Source organism: Nothobranchius furzeri, chromosome 9 (assembly GCF_043380555.1).
Source record: "Nothobranchius furzeri strain GRZ-AD chromosome 9, NfurGRZ-RIMD1, whole genome shotgun sequence".
Taxonomy (NCBI): Eukaryota; Metazoa; Chordata; class Actinopteri; order Cyprinodontiformes; family Nothobranchiidae; genus Nothobranchius; species Nothobranchius furzeri.
In genome coordinates, this window is record NC_091749.1 from 31,222,438 (window position 1) to 31,249,012 (window position 26,575).

Genomic DNA, 26,575 nt, shown 5'->3' on the forward strand with positions numbered 1-26,575 from the left:
GCCAGGACCACATGAGATCCATCTGACGAAAGTTATCACATATCAAAATATGAAAACAGTCCAAATGACTGCCTTGGGAGTTCTAGTGTTAAATGATGTTTTTCTTTTTGGGACTCTGGTAGTTTGTCCTCTATGTTGTTCCACGTGTGCTGTGCATCTGTACACTGATGATACCATATTATATTGTTCTAAGTCCACCACACTGGAAATTCAAGAGTGCCTTCAGTCTAATTTTGATAGCTTACAGCTCTGGCTTAACAACAGACTTATCCTTAACAAATCTAAATCTTATGCACTTCTTTTTTGGAGACATAAGTCTGCTCCAGTCATTAATGGAACTCTCAACTTACACTTTTTGGACTCTTCACATCTAAAATGTGTTGACAAAGTTAAATATTTAGGAGTTTGGTTTGAGTCTGATCTTTCTTTTAAAGCTCACATTCAGTCAGTCACTAGTAAGGTTAATTATCAACTTAAAACGTTACATCAATCAATGAACTGCTTTGATTTTAGAGTGAGAAATCTTATTGCAACTCAACTATTGTTTCCAATCCTCAATTACACAGATATAATTTACCAAAATACCACTGCATCTTGTCTCCATCCACTAGATGTTGTTTACAACAGTATTTGTCGTTTTGTGCTGCGTTGTCCTTTTAACACTCATCACTGCACTATATTTGAAAGTTTGAACTGGCTTCTTTTAAAGGAAAGACTCCGATCTCTTTTGTTGTTCCTCCATTTAAGAAGGAAATTGGGAGACTTGCTTTTAGAGTTAAAGCTCCATATGACTGGAATAAGCTCCCTGTTGAGATAAGATCAATTACATATTTTCGTTTATTTAAGAACTCTGTTTATGTACACATTTTACCTAATTGTAGTTGTTTATAATTGATAATGTGCTGCACCTAATTTACCACTGGTAAGAAAGAAACACAACCTGAATTACTTTAAAATAGAATCAGAGTGCATTGTGGGAGTGAGAATGTATATGAAGAATGTTATGTTATTGTTTTTGTTTGTGGTTTAGTTTGTTTATTTTTAGTAATCTTTTTAAATGATTTTATATTGTATTATGATTATTTTCTACTTCTTTTATGTATTTATATATGTGCAAAAGGGTATTTGTTGTGAGTCACTTGCTGTCCTAATTTTCTCTGTTGTACTAAAGGAGGACTCCCTCGAAAAGGAGATGTCTCATCTCAAGCGGTTTTATCCTCCAAAAACATAAGTTAAATAAATAAGTGGCAGCAGCCGGCTCCCTCTCTGAAACTGTTGAGTGAAGAACCTCTCACACCAGTGGTGTTCTTTTGATAAATACATGAGTGTGTAATGAATGGAGGACCCATGGGTGTGAGGAAGTGTGGGGGTTCCACGAGACCGACAGCAGTTGCTTACAGTCCAAAATGTGTTATTGGTGGAAGTTTTTAGACAAATGTGAGTGAACCACTGTGTGTGTGTGTGTGTGTGTGTGTGTGTGTGTGTGTGTGTGTGTGTGTGTGTGTGTGTGTATATATAAATTTTATTTATTATTTTTTTTATCTCTATAATATATTTATAGCTATCCCAACACACAATCAACATTACATGGATGTGCAAACCAGGTTGATTATTTGGACGTCTAAATATGAGCTGACTTGGATGTCAGTATAACGGGAAACGTGGACCTTGGTTTGGGTAACTTTTTGGCACGTCTAAAACAGGTACAAGAAATAACATAGAAAATATTGTTGCTCACTACTCAAAGGCACATCATAGCGACATCCTTTCCAGGTCATTTCTGCATATCCAGTTTTGGTCCACTGTAGGTGCAGATTGTGATGCCAGATGACGTCTTTCATCAGTGCAGTGCAAATATGTAAATCAGGTGTGCTGAAGCAGAGACATGGAAAACGTGTAGGACAGCTGGCCCTGAGGACCAAGGTTGGGGAACATTGGTGTAAAGAATCACATAATCTAGAAGTGTAACGATTTGTACCACATGTGGGCTGTGCATGGACTAGCTGTTAGCTCATCAGTCCTGTAGGACATTAACACTATTGCTCTGACATGTGACTGATAAAGAAGCCGTTATCTGCAATGGGTGAGATAATAAGCTTTTTTTTTTACACAGAACCACGTTTGAAAATGTCTGATTTATCCCTTCATCATTTTACAGGATAGGAAATAGGCAATAAACAAAAATCGTCACTAAAGTGCAGATATTTGACTTCTTCTCTTCCCAGTGACTTTCTAGTTTCCACTGGACGACCACACTGTCTCTGCACGAATATCAAACTGTCTCTCTGACATATCAAAATGGATGAAATCCCACCATCTCCAACTTAACTTCTCTAAAACTGAACTACTTGTTATCCCAGCAAAACCATCCATACAGCACAATATCTCAATCCAAAATGACTTCCTATCTCTGGCTCCTTCAAAGGCAGTTCGAAATCTGGGTGTTGTGATTGATAAACACCTGACCTTTAAAGATCATGTTGCCTCTGTTGCTCATTCATGCCGCTTTGCGCTGTATAACATACGAAAGATCAGACCATACCTAACACAACATGCCACCCAGCTCCTGGTGCAATCTACTGTCATCTCCCGCCTCAATTACTGCAATGTCCTTCTAACTGGTCTTCCAGGCTGTACTGTGAGACCTCTTCAAATGGTCCAGAACGCAGAGGCGCGTCTGGTCTTCAATCAGCCAAAAAGAGCACACGTCACCCCTCTGTTCATTGAGCTCCACTGGCTACCGCTAGCAGCACGCATCAAATTCAAATTGCTAACACTAGCATACAAAGTCCGAGATGGTACGGCTCCCATCTACCTGAATCCTCTTGCAAAGGCTTACGTCTCAGCCCGGCCGCTCCGGTCATCACAGGATCGTCGGCTAGCAGTGCCTACACCACGCTCAGGACAATCCAGACTCTTCTCATGCATCGTTCCACAAATGTGGAATGACCTACCAAGCTCTACCAGAACTGCGGCTTCCTTTTCAATTTTCAAGAAACTCCTGAAGACCCTGCTCTTCAGAGAGTATCTTCTTAACTAGCACCCTCCCTGCACCCGTCCCCCCTCTCTACCGTCCGCTCCTTGTTCCCTCCTCTCCATGACTGATGTCAGGTTGTTGTTGTTATTGTTGTTGTTAGCCACAAGGGCAACATGCCGATTATCACTTGTAAGTCGCTTTGGACAAAAGCGTCTACTAAACACATAAACATAAACATAGTTTCTGACATATTGTGATTGTTAATGAACAGAGCAGTTGGAAAACTGTTATTTCCCTGCTGACCAGCCCCCTCCTGTTCCTAAGTGAGGAATGTGAGAAGGTCAAAGCCACGGTGCTTTGGCAGTCTCCATCACACCTCCTGATCTCTACTCTCCACAAGACCATGTGCTCACCCCAGGCCCCCTGCTCACAGCTTAGAGGCATGTTACTAACTTAAGCAAATGAATCAGGGCTAATCTTCATGTCCTGATCACGCTGCTGTTTTATAAAGCCATTAATGAGTCCAGGTTAAGAGCAAGCAGCCTGTGCAGGGGCTGGAGGATTGGGCGGCATTAACTATGAGGGTAAATCTGTATGACTCCTGGACTCTGGGTCCAGCAGTGCTAACGCAGAGGGGTGTGGATTTACTCAGTACAATCCTCTAAATGAGCTTCATTATACTGGCCTATCCTGGAGCCCCCCCTCCTGCCTCACTGTGGATTAGTAGCCAGTCCCCTCCTCCCGTTTCATGCTTACTCTAATGCTCGTTGCACTTTTTGATTCTAATGCACTTGGGAACACCCCCCTACCCCTCCCTCCACACTGCTCTGCCACCTCTTTCACTTCCTACGAGCTTGACTGCAGATAATCTGTTGACAAGATTAATGCATCTATATCAAAAGTCCAGAGCAGCTTTGCTTTGTTGTTGCTGAATCTCCATTTCCAGGTCAAGCCAGATTGCCTTAACTGGGCTAATTTGTTTTCGAGCCAAATTTAATGGGTGTGCAGGCGGGCGGCTGGCCACCCTAACCTCGCCACCATCCCAGCAGCGCTTAGATCAGGATGTAGAGGTCACAAAATAATCCCTGGAGTTTCAGTATTGATTAGTGAAAGAACTAATGTGCCACCGTTCTTGTTCTGTCATAAATCAAGACATCACCACCCTACACCACGCCCAGAACATATGTGCATTAAACAATACTAAGCTGATAGCATGTTGATGAATCTTGTTTTCATTTGCTCAGGAACCCCAGTGAATCGAATCCCCATCATGGCTAAGCAGGTTCTGGACCTGTATATGCTGTATAAGCTGGTGACGGAGAAAGGTGGCCTGGTGGAAGTCATCAATAAGAAGATCTGGAGAGAGATCACAAAGGGACTCAATCTGCCCACATCCATCACCAGTGCTGCTTTCACGCTGCGCACACAGTAAGAAAACATGATGATACTGGTACCAGCTCAGGGAGTAACCTTTAAACTGGATTAAAGCTGCTTCCCTATGTACTACATGTGTGTGTGGCATGAAGCTGTTCACAAGTGTGAGGTGTGTGTTTTTGCACAGATCTGCAGTTTTAGTGACCCAGGTTTAGCTGTAGAAATACACACTCCGCTAACATTTTGAGGAATATTTAAGTGTGTGTGTGTGTGTGTGTGTGTGTGTGTGTGTGTGTGTGTGTGTGTGTGTGTGTATGTGTGTGTGTGTGTGTGTGTGTGTGTGTGTGTGTGTGTGTGTGTGTGTGTGTGTGTGTGTGAGAGCACAAAGGTCAATATCAGCTCCTCCCTTTGTGTTCATATACATGTGGGTTTGTTTTCTTTAACAAGACACCCTCCCTCCTCACTTCTCAGACCTGCCATGCATTACAACACACACACACACACACACACACACACACACACACACACGCACACGCACGCATGCACACACACACACCCCATTGATCCTCCTGATGTATTGATGTGATTTGGGTCAGGGTGCACAATGACTAAGGTGGGGTTTGACTGACAGCTTGTGTGTTTAGCCACGACTAAATCTCCCGTTCTCCTGATGAAGAGCCTTCAGTGGAGGTGACACCTCTCTATCTGCTCCAGCAGCAGAGACTTCAGATGAGCTAACATGTATTTTTAATGTGGCCGGCCTGTTGTGTAGCATCGCTCTGCTAGCCCCGTCTAATAGATGCTGCTGCTCCTGCTTCTTATTGATCCTGAGGACTGGTATTTTACCATTATGCAGACAGCATGCATAATACAGTGCATTCATTTGTGAGATGGAAAACATGGTAGAGCTATGACTGTGCAAACACGCTGCTGTGACGGGGTCCGGCTAACTGGGCAGTTCAGCCCAGACTGACGTAAGACCTCATCAGGAACACGATGGAGAAGAAGAAACTTTTTTTTTATATAGAACCTCTCATAATAAAAATCACGAGGTTCTTCACAAAAGCAAAACATTAAAATAAAAAGTATGTATGTAAATGATTTTAAAACCGTCATTAAAAAAGGAAAATTTGAATACAATTTTTAACAAAAATTTAGACAAAAATTAATAAGAAAGGGTAATAGAGGATGCAGAGAAAGGCAGCATTGGTAGAGATAGCAGCATGAAGGCAGTAAGGAAGGATCAGCAGGTGTGCAGGAAAGTGTTTTCATTAAATCTGATCAACAAGTAAAGTGTTCTGGGAACAGGTTTCTGTATTTGTTTTAGATTACAACATTAGAAGACACAGACGTTTCATATTTGCAGATTTATGTGTCTAGTTGTATTTTTACTGGTGTGAGTGTCATTTTCTATCACAAGGCAACTGCTTTTGATATATTTGTTTTTATTTATTGCATTAAGTGATCACCAGTGGTCAACTGAAGCTCTACCTGTACGTTTGCATCGTGGCATTAATTCTAATAGTCTGTGTTCCTTTTAGATACATGAAGTACCTGTATCCGTATGAGTGCGAGAGGAAAGGTCTGAGCTCCCCTGGTGAGCTGCAAGCCGCCATCGACAGTAATCGACGTGAGGGCCGTCGCCCCAGCTACAGCAGCAGCCTCTTCCGCTTCTCTCCCTCTCCCGGCACAGCTCCCCACATCCTGTCTCCTCCCAAGATGCACCTGTCCAACCTGAACGCAGTGACCTCAGTGGGCCTCAATGGTCTGCAGGCCTCGCCAGGGCCCTCTCTGAAGAAAGGTAAGCACTTTCAGCCTCAGAAAAGCAACAGAATTCTTCTGTTTTTTAATTATTTTTCTGAAACTGTGTGGTATAGTAGATCCCAATGTTTAATATCTCCTGTAGGCTTTAAAGAAAACATGTTTTAGATGTCGATGTGTCACTGTTGAGACTAAATAGATGTATATTTTGGTTTAAAACTTATTTATGAAACTAGCTGCTTAGCAAACTCTTAAGTCACACATGCGTGGAGAAACACTGCCTCCTGTTGTTGGACTGAAAAACTACAGTAACTTATCAGTAAAGCTGCTGCTACTAGTTAAAGACGATATTTTAGCTGTAGTCAGTTTATGCTTTAATGGAGTCTCAATTTGTGTTTAATTTATCCTTATTTTATTCCCTAAGTCGTCTCACACTTCTCCAATTTAACTAAAATGAGATGTAACTGTGGCTGGGGGGGACATTTTTGGTGACGTTGGTGTGTCCTGCTGACGTGAGGCGTGGCACAGTTTGACTCACTGACATCTTGGGCCGTGCAGTGTGCCACCTCTGGAGCTCACACAGTGTTGTATGAAGTAGAGGCCGACCAATGGCCCATATCTAAAGCCGATATACATATATATCGCCCGTTTTATATGTGTATATCTATCTATCTATATATATATATATATATATATATATATATATATATATATATATATATATATATATACAGTTGTGGTCAGAAGTTTACATACACTTGTAAAAAATATAATATAATGGCTCTACTGAGTGTCCCGTTATTTCTAAAACTCTGATTTTTCTCTGATAGAGTGATTGGAACAGATACTTCTTTGTCACAAAAAACATTCATGAAGTTCGGTTCTTTAATGTCTTTATTATGGGTTAACAGAGAAAAGTGATCACATTTGCTGGGTCACAAATATACATACAGCAGTGCTAATATTTGGTTACATGTCCCTTAGCCATTTTCACTTCAATCAGGCGCTTTTGGTAGCCATCCACAAGCTTCTGGCAAGCTTCTGGTTGAATCTTTGATCACTCCTCTTGACAGAATTGGTGAAGTTCAGTTAAATTTGATGGCTTTCTGACATGGACTTGTTTCTTCAGCACTGTCCACATGTTTTCAATGGGGTTTAAGCCAGGACTTTGGGAAGGCCATTCTAAAACCCTTATTCTAGCCTGATTTAGCCATTCCTTTACCACTTTTGATGTGTGTTTGGGGTCATTGTCCTGTTGGAACACCCAACTGCGCCCAAGACCCAACCTTCGTGCTGATGATTTTAGGTTATGTTGAAGAATGTGAAGGTAATCCTCCTTCTTCATTATCCCATTTACTCTCTGTAAAGCACCAGTTCCATTGGCAGCAAAACAGCCCCACAGCATAATATTCCCACCACCATGCTTGATTGTAGGCATGGTGTTCTTGGGGTTAAATGCCTCACCTTTTCTCCTCCAAACATATTGCTGGGCATTGTGGCCAAAAAGCTCGATTTTTGTTTCGTCTGACCACAGAACTTTCCTCCAGAAGGTCTTATCTTTGTCCATGTGATCAGCAGCAAACTTCAGTCGAGCCTTAAGGTGCCGCTTTTGGAGCAAGGGCTTCCTTCTTGCACGGCAGCCTCTCAGTCCATGGAGATGCAAAACACATTTGACTGTGGACAATGACACCTGTGTTCCAGCAGTTTCTAATTCTTGGCAGATCTGCTTTTTGGTGATTCTTGGTTCACTCTTTACCCTCCTGACCAATTTTCTCTCAGCAGCAGGTGATAGCTTGCGTTTTCTTCCTGATCTTGGCAGTGATGAAACAGTGCCATGCACCTTATACTTACAAACAATTGTTTGCACTGTTGCTCTTGGGACCTGCAGCTGCTTTGAAATGGCCCCAAGTGACTTTCCTGACTTGTTCAAGTCAATAATTCGCTTTTTCAGATCCATGCTGAGCTCCTTTGACTTTCCCATTGTAGCGTTTGTGGGCGTTTGTATTCAATGAGCCCTATTTACCTGGCCTAAGAGAAGTCACCAGCTGTAGTCACTCATAATCACTCACAAGAAGTTAAGAGGCCATGCTATGAAGCTCAGTTCACTGACACGTTTCTAAGTCACCAAAATTGCTAGTTCATGTTGCTGCATGTATATTTGTGACCCAGCAAATGTGATCACTTTTCTCTGTTAACCCATAATAAAGACATTAAAGAACCAAACTTCATGAATGTTTTTTGTGACAAAGAAGTATCTGTTCCAATCACTCTATCAGAGAAAAATCAGAGTTTTAAAAATAACGGGACACTCAGTAGAACCATTATATTATATTTTTTACAACTGTATATATATATATATATATATATATATATATATATATATATATATATACATATATATATATATATACATATACATATATATATATACATATATGTATATATATATGTATATATATATATATATATATATATATATATATATATATATATATATATACATATATATATATATATATATATATTTGTGGTGTGCATCTCTACCTGCCTCACGATTCGATCCGATTCCGATTATCTGCCTAACGATTCGATTTGAGTCTGAAATGCATCACGATTCTCCACACTTCTTCAAATTTTCATTACTTAATAAAAGCAGTAGAATAGTTTTCAATTTCTTTTTGATTTCGAAATCCCTGAAAAACAGAAAATTCATCTATTCACTATAGTGAGCAATAATGTTTAAAGTGTGCTGCCTATAATTACTTAAATAATATAAGAAATAATGTTTTCGGTAGAGCAGCTTTAAGATAGAATATTACTGAACTTAAAAATAGTAATCAAATACTGTGTTAAGTGATTCTTTCATATCCAGGATCCCAAAACCGAAATTAGCCCAGACATCCGATTTAAATGTAACGGGTACATCTTTGATTACTGGTAATGTTGGCCCTGTATCCCTGTCCGCCTTTTCTGTTTTAAATTGGCGCTAGGGCAACGCAGTGCGCATGTCATTGCAACTCTGCCCCCAGAAGTAGTTGTAAAACCTCAAAACTTTATTGTCCTCGCATAGACATAAACCAGGGGTCGGCAACCTGTTCCCATCAAAGAGCCATTATTACCCGTTTCCCACAGTAAAGAAAACACTGGGAGCCACAGCAGCCGCGGCGTTGTGGGTGGGGCCTACCCTCAGACAGCAGAGAGCTGCTCACAACAGGTGACAGCAGCCAGTACCGGTCTCTCGTGTACGTCAAAGTTATCTTTCAGAAGACGAAAATCAATAAAATGATTTATATAAAGTGGATCCAGAAGTTGTAGCCCGTCTCTGCCTACAATATTTTGACATTTTTCACCCTGTTGGTGGTTTTACTGAGCAGGTGCCACTTTTGTCATACGTTTCTTTTTAAAACATGTTTAGACTGTTCAGAATACAAATCCAGGCTCTGTCACGTTTGATTGTTGTAATTAAACTTTGTAGGTGGGGAAGGTCAGAAAAGGATCCGATCATTTTGTTTTTCCCTCATTTACAGTGATGGAGGTAACGGCGCAGTGCGCCTGGCTCTGGTGTTAATCAAGTTTAATTTGATCTATTTTCACAAGAAAACAGAACAGTTAAAAGCAGGGCTTGTGTTGACCGGATAGTTCCCGTATTTGACCGTTTATTTTGACGGAGAAAGAATAGAAAGAATTACCCCGACACATGCAGACGAACTGACACTTTATTCGTTTCGCACATCGCAGATGTAGCTAAATCACTCAAGAAAAGATTCCCATCTGAACATCTGAGCTGGACACTGCTCAGCGCAGCTCGCTGTCAGCGCGTACTACATAAGGTCCACAGCGAGCTGAAGATGTGGAGAGGGGCTTGGAGCACGTTGCAGAACCAGAGCGCATGCAGGAAGATTCCTCCCACTGAAGCGAGACTTGTCACTTAGAAAATGTTCCCTGATTATGAAACTTTGGCTGAATAGTGCTTGTTCCTGTCTCCAACGTGGCGACACATCCAGGAGCCTGTCTGAGGAGAATCCCAGAATCTCACATCCTCTTCAGCACAGAAAGCGCCTATATGATTACGCACAAGCGTGATGCGTCAACCCGGTCTCACAGTAAGACCGGGTTGGAACTGTTCAGGTTTATGCAGACAGTCTTTACATTTACAATTGGCATACAGATGAAATATTAATGCAGTAAAATATAAAGCATTTTATTTAAATAGCCACTCATTATTTTACAAGCACAGAGAGCCGCATCAGATGGATGGAAGAGCCGCATGCGGCTCCAGAGCCGCGGGTTGACAACTCGCGACATAGACATAGGGAGAAAATCTCATTATGTCAAGTTGCTGTATCGATGCGGAATCATGCACGGCTGAATCGCGATGCATCTTAGAATCGATCATTTTTCCCACCTCTAATATATATATATATATGTGTGTGTGTGTGTGTGTATATGTATATATATACACATATATGTATATATACTATATATATGTGTGTGTGTGTGTGTGTGTGTGTGTGCTTCCTGGGTGAAGTCTGAACATATTGACCGCAGTCTGAATATATTGACCGAAGTCTGAATATATTGACCGAAGTCTGAATATATTGACCGCAGTCTGAATATATTGACCGCAGTCTGAATATATTGACCAAAGTCTGAATATATGGACTGGAAGTCTGAATATATGGACTGAAAGTCTGAACATATGGACTGAAAGTCTGAACATATTGACCGAAGTCTGAATATATGGACCGAAGTCTGAATATATGGACCGAAGTCTGAATATATTGACCGAAGTCTGAATATATGACTGAAAGTCTGAATATATGGACTGAAAGTCTGAACATATTGACCGAAGTCTGAATATATGGACCGAAGTCTGAATATATGGACCGAAGTCTGAATATATGGACCGAAGTCTGAATATATGACTGAAAGTCTGAATATATGGACTGAAAGTCTGAATATATTGACCGAAGTCTGAATATATTGACCGAAGTCTGAATATATGACTGAAAGTCTGAATATATGGACCGAAGTCTGAATATATGGACCGAAGTCTGAATATATGACTGAAAGTCTGAATATATGGACCGAAGTCTGAATATATGGACTGAAAGTCTGAATATATTGACCGAAGTCTGAATATATGGACTGAAAGTCTGAATATATGGACTGAAAGTCTGAATATATGGACTGAAAGTCTGAATATATGGACCGAAGTCTGAATATATGGACCGAAGTCTGAATATATGGACTGAAAGTCTGAATATATGGACTGAAAGTCTGAATATATTGACCGAAGTCTGAATATATGGACTGAAAGTCTGAATATATGGACTGAAAGTCTGAATATATTGACCGAAGTCTGAATATATTGACCGAAGTCTGAATATATGGACTGAAAGTCTGAATATATGGACTGAAAGTCTGAATATATGGACTGAAAGTCTGAATATATGGACTTAAAGTCTGAATATATGGACTGAAAGTCTGAATATATGGACTGAAAGTCTGAATATATTGACCGAAAGTCTGAATATATGGACTGAAAGTCTGAACATATTGACCGAAGTCTGAATATATTGATCGAAGTCTGAATATATTGATCGAAGTCTGAATATATGGACCGAAGTCTGAATATATGGACTGAAAGTCTGAATATATGGACTGAAAGTCTGAATATATGGACTGAAAGTCTGAATATATGGACTTAAAGTCTGAATATATGGACTGAAAGTCTGAATATATGGACTGAAAGTCTGAATATATTGACCGAAAGTCTGAATATATGGACTGAAAGTCTGAACATATTGACCGAAGTCTGAATATATTGATCGAAGTCTGAATATATGGACCGAAGTCTGAATATATGGACCGAAGTCTGAATATATGACTGAAAGTCTGAATATATGGACTGAAAGTCTGAATATATTGACCGAAGTCTGAATATATTGACCGAAGTCTGAATATATGACTGAAAGTCTGAATATATGGACCGAAGTCTGAATATATGGACCGAAGTCTGAATATATGACTGAAAGTCTGAATATATGGACCGAAGTCTGAATATATGGACTGAAAGTCTGAATATATTGACCGAAGTCTGAATATATGGACTGAAAGTCTGAATATATGGACTGAAAGTCTGAATATATGGACTGAAAGTCTGAATATATGGACCGAAGTCTGAATATATGGACCGAAGTCTGAATATATGGACTGAAAGTCTGAATATATGGACTGAAAGTCTGAATATATTGACCGAAGTCTGAATATATGGACTGAAAGTCTGAATATATTGACCGAAGTCTGAATATATTGACCGAAGTCTGAATATATGGACTGAAAGTCTGAATATATGGACTGAAAGTCTGAATATATGGACTGAAAGTCTGAATATATGGACCGAAGTCTGAATATATGGACCGAAGTCTGAATATATGGACTGAAAGTCTGAATATATGGACTGAAAGTCTGAATATATTGACCGAAGTCTGAATATATGGACTGAAAGTCTGAATATATGGACTGAAAGTCTGAATATATGGACTGAAAGTCTGGACTGAAAGTCTGAATATATGGACTGAAAGTCTGAATATATGGACTGAAAGTCTGAATATATTGACCGAAGTCTGAATATATGGACTGAAAGTCTGAATATATGGACTGAAAGTCTGAACATATTGACCGAAGTCTGAATATATTGATCGAAGTCTGAATATATTGATCGAAGTCTGAATATATGGACCGAAGTCTGAATATGGACTGAAAGTCTGAACATACTGACCGAAGTCTGAATATATTGATCGAAGTCTGAATATATTGATCGAAGTCTGAATATATGGACTGAAAGTCTGAATATGGACTGAAAGCTGTGCTTTAAGTGGGTTCGGTTTACAGCAACATGCACCGCCACTTCAAACTCTGTGACCTCTCGGCATACCTTTTTAAATACTTTTTTTCTAGGCGGTGCGCAGTGGTAGTTTTTCGGGTCATTTATTAGTCAAAATCTCCGAGTTCTAAAAAAAAAAATCTGTCCCTCCAACATCAGCCATCCACAGTCCGTGCCCAGCGCAGCCACTCCCGATACGTTGCACACGCGCTCCACGAAGGTCTGCATTTTGCGCCAAAGGTGCATCACTGCCGTGAGACGCACAGCGCATTCAGCCCCGTCAGCACGGAGGAGACACAAAAAGAGACGATGTATCCAACACTGCACGTTCCCGCAATGACAGCAGCAGCACCTGAACAGCCAGTGGTTCAATGGTTAGATGCTCCAACAGGCAGGAGGATGGAGCTGGACATATATCCAAACAGAAATATAGATCATTAGCAAACTCCGAGCGGGTTGGAGGAGTCTGATCGCTGCTGCAGTCAGCTCGATCTCCGACGGGGATTTCCAACTCGAGAGGGGGGTGGGGAGTGCATTCATCCACCGGCTTGGAGTAGAGCACCGGTCGTTCTTGGATTCTCCAGAACTCAGATTGCCAGTCCACTTCTGCCCCATCGATAACCTTCACTCTTTCACTCCAAAGGCACAACAACATGAGTACTTTTGACTCCGATGGTCAGTGCCACCCCAAATGTTACAACAGGGTGTGCTTTGTAGCCTACCAATGTTATGAGTGTTAAAGAGAAAATGACAGGGAGAGAAACAATGTTTAATATCATTTTTGTTGCTGGAAATAACACAAAAGCATTGTTTGTACCATCTGTCAGTCAGTTGATGGTTCCACATATGAAGGGGTGTGCTGCAGGAGCACATTTGCACACCGCTTAGGGCAGGCTTTTTAAACAGTTTTTACAAAGATATATATTCAAAATATCTAAAAATCTGTTGTTTCTATTAAAAACATTCCGAATAATCCATAATAACCTTCTCAATATACACAGTGATCATTTCTGATATATTAAAGAGTCCTTCATACTATATATATGTATATATATATATATATATATATATATATGTGTATATATATATGTGTATATATATATATATGTATATATACATATATACATATATGTATATATATACACACATATATATATATGTATATATACATATATACATATATATATATATGTGTGTGTGTGTGTGTGTGTGTGTGTGTGTGTGTGTGTGTGTGTGTGTGGGTGTGTGTGTGTGTGTGTGTGTGTGTGTGTGTGTGTGTGTGTGTGTGTGCGTACATACGTTTTAGCAGCACATTGGTTGAGAAAGACAACTGAACTCACTGTATGCAGTATGAATTAAATAAGTCAATAAATCTCTTATTATTTATTGAACTTCAACTCGAAACATAAAAAAGAATAGTGTATTGGGGTCCTTTGCGTCCTTTCTTCAGTCTAGTAGTGGTGGCAGTTAGCCATACAGGTGCCTGATTATTTAGATATATTTTATCAGCTTTTAAAAATTTCGGCCAATATAGAAAAAATTTAAAATATCTGCCGGCCTCTATGTGAAGTGACGGCTGACAGATGAACCAGGCTTTCGACTCACAAACCGCCTACCTCGTCCAGATTGGGTTTTGGGATTAGGAAATGAAGGGTTTGAAGCTGCTGTAGGTTAGCTGTGGCTCATTTTAGGCAAAATACCGTAAATCCTCTAATATTAGCCTGTATTTAATTAACTGCCGGGTATCATATTTTGGCCGGTGTCGGCGGAGGTGAATAATGGCCGTTTTTTTATTGTGGCCAGGTGGAATGTGGTAACAAGCAAGTACGGGGGCGGTTGTGTCATCCGTCTCACTTTTGATTTGCCAGTGATAGACCGCGAGGGTAACTTTAACCGTGCGGAGACGAAGAGGAGGCGAAAATTTGATATCAGGTTCAAAGAGAATGTGCTGATTATGCTGCAGAACACTCTGGGGAGCAGTAGCAGGGGTTGTATGAACTAGTCACTAGTCGACTTCACCGCTCTATAGTGACTTTTTATGCCTGTCATCGACTAGTCGCTGTCACGTGATAATGACCGGCAAGATGCAGTCCTCGGAAAAGACAGCAGCCTGCTGTCAGCAGGTGACAAGCTCCTGCGCGTCGTGAGGCGACACGCTGTGCCAGAGAGTCGGTACAGACACCCGCCGTAAAACGGACATTTAACCAAATTGTGACGTTTACCCTCTTGCAATTTAACATTCCCCCGCCCCCATCCTAACCTTAACCAGCGTGCACATGCAAAGCTCTGATTGTTGACGCGCTCCAGACAACTGCGTCCTGAGCACGGCCACAGTAACGTTATCAAATCAGGTGTCGCCGCCTCAAAAACTAATTTAACACGCTATTGTTCATGTCGGCTCATTTCCTTTTATGTTTTCTGTCTTTTATTCTTTTATTCGCGCCTGATGCGTTTCGCTGCTGTGGAGCGGGGCGCATCACCTGTTTTGTCCTCCGTGAAGCACCACTGATACGGCCAGCGAGCAGCGCTCACTCCGCTGTTTTTGCAGTCGGTAGATCTTTTAGAACTGCAGTTCACAGGTAACTCATGAGGTGAATATATATGAACCCAGGTAGCAGTTTTTCTTTAGGATTGAGAGGAGATGCAGGAAGATAATAAACAGACAGGACAGAAAAATAGTCAAATAAAAACAAGTTAGTTTTTGTACCTGGTGGTTGCAACAAACAGACACCATTGAAGGTAATCAGAAGTGAGGAACAGAAAATGAAATAATTATTTTAATGTTTAGAGCAGCAGGAACTCTGAGAGGCTGCAGGCGCATCAGTGAGTTTGCGGCCGCTGCGCAGGGGAGGGAGGAGAGGGCTGAAGCAGAAACTACCGTTGTTAAAAGAAATGTGTTTAACTTTGAAAATATGGGCGCAATTTTAATTGTTAAAAACTCCAGTGCACCATTAGTTCATTTTGCTCAAATAGAAATTGAGGCCTGCCTCTAATTCTGGTCCTCCTTCCAATAAAGGCCTGGGGCTTGATGAGCTTGAGTCAAATACAGGCCCGGCCCTGTATTAGAGGATTTACGGTAAATGAACCTAGTGCTGATTAAAATGAGAGCATGCCATCTGTCTTCCTCTGTCTACACAGTCAGTGAGTTTTTATTTGGCTGTGTCGGAGCATGTCGGGGTGGTCCATCCAGTTGTTTAGAGTGAAACAGTTCTGCCTGAGGGCCTCCAAAGCTCTCACCATTTTACTGAAAAATAACACGACTCCCACAGTGGGGAGGACTTTGGTGGACTTTAAAGCCTGTAGTCCACATCAGGAGAGTCCTGTTGATCACTGTCATTACACCGCTGGGTTGTCTGGTGTGGCTTTGACTTTGGTTGTAATGTGACTCTGCTGTTGACCCTAACAGCGTTGGTGGTTTGGTCTGAATGAGGGGTTGTTTCTTACGATGAGTTGTGAGGGTTTACCCAGAATGGCTCAGAACAGCCCATCATTTGGTAAAAGTGGTGACATTTTAATCTGCGCTCATGTATTCCCTAATCCTAGAGAAAAATAGCATAACCAGTATGTCACGTTGTGACTTTATCCTGTGTCAAAGACATGTTTGACCCATCAGTCATTATCATTTTTTAAGAACCTTCACAAGTTTTTATATTCTTGGGTTTTTCTTCCAGATGACCTGACTCCTTCCATCATGACATCCAGGCCTCCCATGGCGCTGTCCTTGGGTCAGCAACAGGTTGCAGGTTTGGCCAGGGCCGCCACCCTGGAGCAGCTGAGGGAAAAGCTAGAGACGGGTGGAGGAGAGGGTCCCGAGAGGAAGATGGCTCGCCTGGCCGAGGAGCAGCAGCGCTTCATGCAGCAGGCTTTCCAACAGAACCTGCTGGCCATGGCCTCCCAGATGCCCATGAACCTGCGCCTGGGAGCTCCTACCATCACCACCAGAGGTCAGTGTTGCCAAGGTGTTGAAAATACTTTAACCTTTGTGTCTTGTTACTGAGAAGCGTGCGTGTGTGTGTGTGTGTAGATGAGAAGCAGCAGGACATGTCTCTGAGCATCTCCACCAATGGGAACGCCAGCATCACTGTCTCAGTGGAGGTGAATGGGACCACCTACTCAGGTGTGTATGAGGCCAGACCAGAACCTGTAAATGGACCTTTTACCTTGATGATAGAACATTAACAAGTCGTCATGCCCCCTTTAGGAACCCTGTTTGCCCAGAAGGCTGCTGGGAACCTGGGCCCCACCATGTCAGCTGCTGCTGCCTCAGCCTCCCCTGCTGGGACCAGCTCAAGCTTTGGTTTCTCTGCACCCCAGGCTCAGACCCTGAGCCCCACATCCTCCTCTGCCTCCTCCTCCAAGGCGTCTGGCTCAGCTGAGCCAGCCCCCAGCGGGTCACCCTAATTCATGCTTCGTGCTGGCCCCCCAGGGCTCTGTTCCTCTGAGGGGTCCCAGCATGAACATACAGTACAAAGAGAAACCAATAAGAAACTGTTGCACAACAAATACCTCAACAACCCTGTCGACCCTTTGGCTGTCCTAATCGAGAACACACACACACGCACACACACACACACACACACACTTTCTGCTATGCATAGAACACACACAGTCTCTCACACATACACTTGTTAATCTTAGTGTACATGCTCAACACAATCAGCTCAGCCAAATCCCACTGACAGGTGAATTCACAACTGAACTTGAAAAGTTTGATCTTAGGACATTTTGTTTGTTTGTTGCCATTTTGTCGTCTTTTTTTGATTTGTGTTTGATTTTGTTTTTCCTCTTTTTACATACCTCAAATCAAGTAACCTGCAGTGGTGTCTTCACCTCAGGAGCTGTAGAATATTTAACCTGAATCAACTTTATTTTTGTATTCATTTTGAACTAGTTGCAATCGGGGGAAGTCTGGTTTGTCTCACCAGTAGAACCTGACCTTTAGAGCTCACAGCAATAGGCCTCCAGGTCGGTTTAACACACTGTAACCTCGCGCTGAACTCAAACTGGTGCATGATGAGATGCTGTGGATCAGCAGATTGAATACCTCATAATAACTACCCTCAGTCAAGATCACATAGAGTCCGATACAAACCTGTAATAGTTACTCGCAGGTCTGCACAAGCTGTCTTCAAGGAGTTAGCGCACAAAGTTGGAGGGAACAGCAGCTCTTCACCACTACCAACAAGCCCATTAGCACCAGAGCAGGTGACGCTGAGGCCGTCCTAAACCCAGCGACATCAAACTCAAACCTTTGTTCCCCGTTTCGTCTGCATCCTCACAGCCTCGGAGCTGAACGTCCAGTGGGATGGCGTCTTCATTAGCTCATAGTCCCCAGACCTCATGCTAGCCCCGCTGTTCCAGTGTGTGTGTGTGTGTGTGTGTGTGTGTGTGTGTGCGTGCGTGCGTGCGTGCGTGTGAGTGTGTGTGTGTGTGTGTGTGTGTGTGTGTGTGTGTGTGAGTGAGGGAAGGGGGGGCGTCTCTCTCAGGAAGCAAAGTGACAACTGCAAGGAATCACTGTTGATTTTAGGAGGATTCACATGTGAAGAATGCACAAGACTACATGACTGTTTGAAAAAAGAAATACCTCATCAGACTCTCCCAGAGGGGGGGAGCCACACTACATACCTCGGCTGTGAAGCCACTAAGACTTGACGCCACAGATCCTGCCTGAACTGAAACTGACATGGATGTGCTGACACGCTGCGAGGTTGTTTTTGGGGACAAAGCATTGGGAGGGGTTTGCTTTCTTTCTCCTGTATTTACTTGTAGAACCTGTTTCATGCTTGCTTTCCAAAGGGGGAGGGGGGTTGTTGTCTGTGGGGAGTGATATATAAATATATATAAATATGCATATTTTTCAGGGAAGGGGAGCAGAGAGGTTGGCTCCTTGCTGTTGTATAGATTTACAGGATGTGTTGAGTTTAGGTGTGAACACAGAAAAGGACGTCTACTCTCACGGCTGACAGAAACGACATGCATGTGTACAATCATGTGACCAGTGTTTTAACACATGAAGCCTCTGGTTATTGCACAGCTCGATACCAAAGACAAGTCCAGTTGGTCCTCAGCAGACAATCCTGGCCTCACCTGCTGATGTTGTGGGACAGGTTGTGTCTTTCCCTCTAGACCTTTGTTAGGGTGGGTCAAGTACTTATTAGAATCTGGACCTGACCGCACATTAGAACATTTTAAACTGCAAGGGATCTCAAATCTGGACACGTGTGTGAGTGTGTTTTCTGATAAATCACCTCCTTCACTAAATGTTGGTATTTACCCACAGTTCCAGCCCCACGCTCAGCCGGATTCAGTCTGACCTAAATCTAAAACACGTTTTGCCCCTTAAAGTTCTTTTTTAGTGTAAATTCTGAAATGGGTTTCTTAGCTTTTACCGGTGTTGAATGTGAGGTGTTTGAACCAGCGATGCTTTACTAGATGCTATTTTAGCCACTATCTGTGGAGGTGCAGACTGCAGGTCACAGCTGATGGTTGAGGAGGCGGAGCAGCTGGTCGGTGACTTGTGAGGACCGTATGGTCTAAAGGTGAGGAGTGTAGGTGCTGCCTTAAGTTGCTGCTGCTGAGATCAGGTTTCTCCTTCCAGCTGGCTGAGAAAAAAACTCACAACTATCTTTTAGGGAGCACTCGACGCTCGTCATCCTTCACACGGTTTACTTAGCAGCTGAGTTTTTTATATTTATTTGTGTTTTCGTGTCCTGGTAGAGCTTGGGTTTTTTAGAGTGTGACTAAAGTGTTTTCTTATTTTACGTCCAACTCGTCTGCTTCCTCTGCAGCCTCACTGCATGTGTGTGTGTGTCTGTGTGTGTGTGTGTTTAACATGGTGAGTTGTGTATTAGCTGTAAAAAAAAGCTGCAGGTGGCGCCATTGTTTCATCTATTTAAAGAGAAAAGGCACTTGGGAGCTGCCCAGTACCATCGGTTTTGCTCTGCTCCTCCTGCATGTGTGTGTGATGTTTGTTTACCCCTACCATGGGGCAGTGAGGTGCACCGATCAGTGAGGACCAGCCTCCAGCTCCTCTCAACGTTTGAGTTGAGGCTCTTAGTCACCGGTAACGGCAGGCTGCAGGCGCCTCGTCACTCAGGAAGGACGAAGTCTGAGGAACCCTTTTGTCTCTGATGATTTGGGAGTAAAATTCACTTCTACGTTGTGTTAAGAATCTAACCTGATCTGTGTTTAACAGGTTCATATGCAAGTGGTTATGGAATACCTCATTTATCACTTATGTTGTTGTTTTGGCTTGTACAATGCTCCGTATATTAATTCAACTGTGGGGTTTGTGCATATTTTTGTACTGTTATTATTATGAACATGATAATAATGATATTACTGATATTATAGTTTTCTCTTTGATTAAAGCAAACATAAGAAAATAGGACAAAACATATGAATGCTTGTAAAAACTGGTTTGTGCTGATTGTATTTAAGAGGAGCACTTTTCCAAAGTGGTTTTCACACATTCAGTTTTGTTCATATTAGTTAATATAAAGATATGGTTCTCAGGGCTTTAAACTTGTATGTCATGATAAAGTTTTACTTTATATCTTATTTTCCGCATCTGTTTCCTTTCTGCTTCTGGCTCATGTGTTTTGTTGATAATCCCACCCTGCTGCTGCAGCATAAAGATACGAGTTACAGAAAGATGTCACCCCCCCCCCACCCCCACCCCCCACACACACACACACACACTACCACCCAGCAGTGACTCAAACTGGAATAAACTTTTTAAACTAATTTTATTTATTTTTATCCACAGACAGCAAAACATGAATTTATGTAACATGTTATAATTTTTAAATGAATAAAACACGAGATTAGATATTTTTACTTTGACAAAAGGTGCTGTATGCCATTGAGAAAGCAACATCTGCATTGTGGTAAATGTGCGCATCAAACATGAATAAAATTAAACTGAATGAGACATGAGTCACTAAAAGTTAATAAAAAAATATATACTTACATTTTCTGAAATGAGCACATAAAACAAATCAATGAAATACAATTTCATGTGAACTAGGGATAAAACAATTGTTAGTTTTATACATTATAACATTATTTTCTGTGATTTGAAGAACTTAAAACTGATGAAACATAAGAACCTCAGGTGAACAGCTGCATACAGATTAATGTGTTCACCATCATCCATTCATTTTCTGAATTTGATTCCTCAGTAGGGTCATGAGGACTTAGCACATATCCATCACAGGGACACCAAAGACAAGCAGGACACACAAGCATTCATTCACACCTTGGGACTGTTTCTGACAGTTAAAGGTGCATTATGCAAGATTAGGTCTGGGTCATGTTTTGGTACTGCAGCCCAGTTTCCAAACATAAGTTACTGTCTCAGCACTTTTCCATGAGTTTGATTTCATGAGTTAAACAGTAAACTGATAAGTAGATAAATACATTTCACTATAATATCAAGTTATTGGTATTAGAAAAAGTTGTTTAAGATATTTTAGAACCAAATATTTACGTCTAATTTTCTGTTAGCATTGTTAGCTCAACGTTAGCCTCTATCCTTCTTTACCAGATATTAGAGTAAAAAAATGCTGTGGCTCCTTAAAGAGCAAGTCACCCCCTACAATAAACTTACTCCACTCCCACTTCATGTTTGAAAAATGCAACAAATGCTGTTGCTTGGCAGACCGAGAGGGCGGAGCTGCTAACAAATACACACACACACATGCTCACAATGGCATTATGACATCATAATATACCAGATGACATCATAGCATACCTCTTAGCCAATAGCGGTGGCAGATTTAAATTCAAATACAGTGCAGAATTTTTCCCTGACGACGGCGCAACACTGACAGTTTTAGGCAGAATATTTGAATTTTAACCAAGATGCACTGAACTGCCAAATTATTGACTACACGTGTCTGTAGCATGATTAGACACTCCTTAATATAGTTTATCAGCAAAAAAAAAAGTGATTTGGTGGTGACTTGCTCTTTAAGGGTACAAGAAATATCTTCTGGGTCGCTCCTGTTTACTGGTTTAGGACTTTTGCAAAACATTGTTTTTTTGCCCGTTGATGTTTAATTACAATTGTTGACGCTGCAGCGTTTGCCTGCACAGCTTTGGTAACTGCAGGCTCACTGATCTGTGAACTACATCCCTCTTTGGCTTTTTTGAAAGGAGAAACACTAACAACCCCAAGCCGGCTGAGAATGAAATCTGTTTCAGCATAACCTTCCTCAGCATAACTTCGAGATTAGTGATTATTTCACTGCAGAATTCTTACATTTTGTACCTTTAACCTGACATAAAGAGGTCTGATAGCAGTTCTCTGGGCGCCACTGTGGTGTTATCTTAATCTCACACCATATGTGGTCTTAGTCAACTGTCAAAGATTTCTCTTCTAAAGAAGTTTTAAAAGGCTCATTTGGTTAAATTCAAAGGTCAGAGAGGTAGTCAGAGATGTCACAAGCTCTGAAAATAGCTGACTTGTGCTTTTACTGAGTTCCACTTTTACAGCCATAACAAGAGCAAATGACCTGTGGCACCGAGGTCAACGTCTCAATCGTCCTGAAAGAATATTTCACTGTAAATAATGTAAAGACTAAAGCTAACAACCATTATGTAACTAACTTTTGCTGCCTCTTCGCCAGGACTCTTGAAAACGAGGTTTTTAATCTCAGTGGGACATTCCTTGTTAGATAAAGAATAAATAGAATAAAATAATTAAACCAAATCAGTCTGAGATGAAGCCGTGTGTTTTCAACAAGGTATTTTTATTTGGGACTGCAGGTCTTTGCTCTAGGATGTGGTCTGTGTGACCACAGAGAAGTGGGCTGCAATACTGAACATTCAGCATCAGGAGGGACTTCTGAGATATATTTTACCTGAAAAAAGTTTTCTAAAGTAATTCCCTCCATAGGTGTCTGAATCAATGACTGGTGTGCTATTTAAGGCGTCACTGGTGTGGATCACCTTAAATACACTGAAATCCTTCATCAACCTAAGTTGAAAAGCACAAGTAAACATATTTAAAATGGAGTCTAATGAAAACACATGCAAAACCCCTTCATCATAAGAACCCCGCCCTGTGTGTTGCATTAATATCACAAAGTAAAACTGAAGACAAAAACAAAACAAATATATTAAATTACAATCTCTGAAAGTCAAGCTGAGCAACACACCGACTGGCTGAAGTGCAAACATACTTCTCACACCCGTTTTATCTCACATGACACATTAGATCTCCTTATCAAGCATCAAAAACTCAAACTAAACATCTCAAAGCTTAAAAATAAATACTTCGTGGCTGCTGATGTCAGGCTGTTTGACTTACTTCTGTGTTGGAGTTATTTGAACAACCACAAATCTAAAACCATCTGACCTGCATTAGTCACTCGTTCAATTATCACTGTTAACAGATAGATGAGCCGAGTGGATTCCTGGTAAAAGTCTCGTTATAGCTGAAGGGATCTAACACTTTATCAGAGACAACAAGTAATGAAATGAAATAGACACATGATGACAGTCAGATCAGAATTAGTCTAGATTCTTCATCTTCATGATCACTAGGTTCTTGATTTATAATTTCTGATTCTTGTGAAGCTCCCAACTGCAGATACGGATTTATCTCAAATACCTAGAATTAACAAATCTTGTACTTTAAAATTAGGAAAAAGGAAAAAACTTTCACACGTAAAATCTGTTATTGCAACATCTGATCATCCTCTACATTCTGTAACCCAGAACAAGTCAGACGGATGAACTCAGCTTTACTAAATCTATAAAGATAAATAAAATTTTCACAGATCTGACAGAAGCAGTGTGTTAGCACACCATCACAATACTGATTGAGTTTCTAAGAATCTTTACAGCCATAAAACTAAAACAGAATTTAGCTGAACACTGCAAAGATCATCAAATAGAGGCCGGTTACGCTGGATGGAAGCCATTGGGCAAGCAAATTTTATCCAGATCTGGGTTCATCGAGACCCCACAGGGACACCCTTGGCTTGTGCTCCATGCTCACTGAAGAACAGTTTGGTCTAAATGGTTGCCCAATGGTCTCCGCCCTGTAGACGGGATATGACTCAGCACTTCACCAATTCCTTTAGTAAAAGGAAGAGCAGAAACTCCTGACCATGAGCGCTGAGACACAAACCCAGACAGTTGGACCCAACGTCCCGGCCTCAGACGTGCGGCTCAGCTGGAGTTCGAGCTCTTCCAGGACCCTGCTGTAGCCACTCTCCTCTGACTCACATTTATATTTTCCCTCTCGAGCTTCACTCATGTTGTCAATGAGAAAGATGCACTGGTCCTCCAGGTGGTTGCAGGGCAAGACGCCACCAGGGTGATGCCAGGTGTACTGGGCATGATGGGACAAAACGGGGCAGCTCAGGAAATACATGGACTGAGGGGAAAGCATCACCATCTTCTCCTGGTTTCTGAAATCTGAGAAGAAAAAGACAAATACAGATGTTTGTTGAGTGTCTAAACTAACCCATCTGGTCTGGTGTTGACACACATCTATTTCTTGTTTGTTTAGTTTTTAGTTCCTCTTTCTAGATCCTCTTTTGATAATTGGAAGATGAGAATTGCTTTTAACGCTCTAAATGTGGCTGTGTGCTTTTACAGCTATTTGACAATTACCATGACAACTTCCCACTAGAGATGTCATACATACGAACAAGCATATGCCAGTAATCATTGGTGGTGAATATTCTGTGACTGGTCGTGTGTTTGATCACACTTCCTGTATTTGATTGCTCCACATTTTCACTCTTGCCGCTGCGCTGGTTGCACAAGAAGAGCAGTGTGATCATTCCAAAATGCACTTCAGAGTTAGACAGGTGAGCTGGGACTGTGGTTCTGTGCTACATGAGCAATCTGTTTAGAGACCAGATGAGATGCTTCATCGTCTCTGAGAAACTGAACATATTGGTGCTGCTCCTCCTCCTTATCATCATCAAAAGCTGACAGCTGAGGAGGTTCAGACCACTGAGCTCATGTTAGCATGAGGCAGAAAGGCTGAATTATCTCTGGGTGTGTCCACTGGGGCTTTGGGTTGTGCAGAGAACATTTAATATTGATCACATATTATTTCGTCGTCGTATTCCTCCGCTTATCCGGGTTGCGGGGCAGCATCCCAACTAGGGAGCTCCAGACCATCCTCTCCCCGGCCTTCTCCACCAGCTCCTCCGGCAGGACCCCAAGGCATTCCCGGACCAGATTGGAGATGTAACCTCTCCAACGTGTCCTGGGTCAACCGGGGGGGGTTGGGGGGGGGGGGCCTCCTGCGGGCAGGACATGCCCGAAACACCTCCCCAGGGAGGCGTCCAGGAGGCATCCTGACCAGAGGCACAGACCACCTCAACTGGCTCCTTTCGATCCGGAGGAGCAGCGGTTCTACTCCGAGTCCCTCCCAAATGTCCGAGCTCCTCACCCTATTTCTAAGGCTGAGCCCAGCCACCCTACGGAGGAAACTCATTTCGGCCGCTTGTATCCGCGATCTCGTTCTTTCGGTCATTACCCAAAGCTCATGACCATAGATGAGGATTGGGACATAGATCGACCGGTAAATCGAGAGCCTGGCTTTCTGGGTCAGCTCCCTCTTCACCACGACAGATCGGCTCAGCATCCGCATCACTGCAGATGCTGAACCAATCCGCCTGTCGATCTACCGATCCCTCCTACCCTCACTCGTGAACAAGACCCCGAGATACTTAAACTCCTCCACTTGAGGTAGGACCTCTCTCCCGACCCGGAATTGGCATGCCACCCTTTTCCGGTCGAGAACCATGGTCTCAGATTTGGAGGTGCTGATCCTCATCCCAGCCGCTTCTCACTCAGCTGCGAACCTACCCAGCAAGAGCTGAAGGTCAGAGCTGGATGAAGCTAGGAGGACCACATCATCCGCAAAAAGCAGAGACAAGATTCTCCTGCCACCAAACTCGACACACTCCACACCACGGCTGCGTCTAGAAATTCTGCCCATAAAGGTAATGAACAGAACCGGTGACAAAGGGCAGCCCTGGCGGAGTCCAACCCTCACCGGGAACAGGTCCGACTTACCACCGGCCATGCGGACAAAACTCATGCTCCTCTGGTAAAGGGACTGAATGGCCCTTAACAGAAAGCCACCCACCCCATACTCCTGAAGCGTCCCCCACAGGGTGCCCCTGGGGACACGGCCATAAGCCTTCTCCAAATCAACAAAACACATGTGGATTGGTTGGGCAATCTCCCATGCCCCCTCCATCACCCTTGCAAGGGTATAGAGCTGGTCCACAGTTCCACGGCCAGGACAAAAACCACACTGCTCCTCCTCAATCTGAGATTCAACTATCGATCGGACCCTCCTCTCCAGTACCTTGTAGTAGACCTTTCCAGGGAGGCTGAGGAGTGTGATCCCCCTATAGTTGGAACACACCCTCAGGTCACCCTTCTTAAAGATAGGGCCACCCCCCCGGTCTGCCACTCCACAGGAACTGCCCCCGATGACCATGCAATGCCACCGCCACGACTGGCACCGGCCACCTTGCACATATTATTTAAATCACATAATATTTATTTATCACATGTCTCATGAAGAGCAT

General features: G+C 42.3%; 2 protein-coding genes across 6 annotated transcripts in view; one reads left to right on the forward strand and one right to left on the reverse strand.

The window, feature by feature from the left end:
• LOC107382041 (AT-rich interactive domain-containing protein 3B) overlaps positions 1-20,561 on the forward strand; it is a 94,001-nt gene extending 73,440 nt beyond the window's left edge. For all 3 annotated transcript variants that reach the window (XM_054732506.2, XM_015954014.3, XM_015954015.3), the window contains exons 5-9: positions 4,222-4,405; positions 5,893-6,152; positions 16,673-16,945; positions 17,026-17,118; positions 17,203-20,561. In XM_054732506.2, the coding sequence (XP_054588481.1) occupies positions 4,222-4,405; positions 5,893-6,152; positions 16,673-16,945; positions 17,026-17,118; positions 17,203-17,402 (1,010 nt within the window). In that variant the 3' untranslated portion in view covers positions 17,403-20,561. The remainder of the gene's footprint in view (positions 1-4,221; positions 4,406-5,892; positions 6,153-16,672; positions 16,946-17,025; positions 17,119-17,202) is intronic.
• A 169-nt stretch (positions 20,562-20,730) lies between these two features.
• The window catches only part of LOC107382044 (semaphorin-7A), a 46,177-nt gene continuing 40,332 nt past the window's right edge, over positions 20,731-26,575 (reverse strand). For all 3 annotated transcript variants that reach the window (XM_054732504.2, XM_070554757.1, XM_070554756.1), the window contains one exon: positions 20,731-24,431. In XM_054732504.2, the coding sequence (XP_054588479.2) occupies positions 24,091-24,431 (341 nt within the window). In that variant the 3' untranslated portion in view covers positions 20,731-24,090. The remainder of the gene's footprint in view (positions 24,432-26,575) is intronic.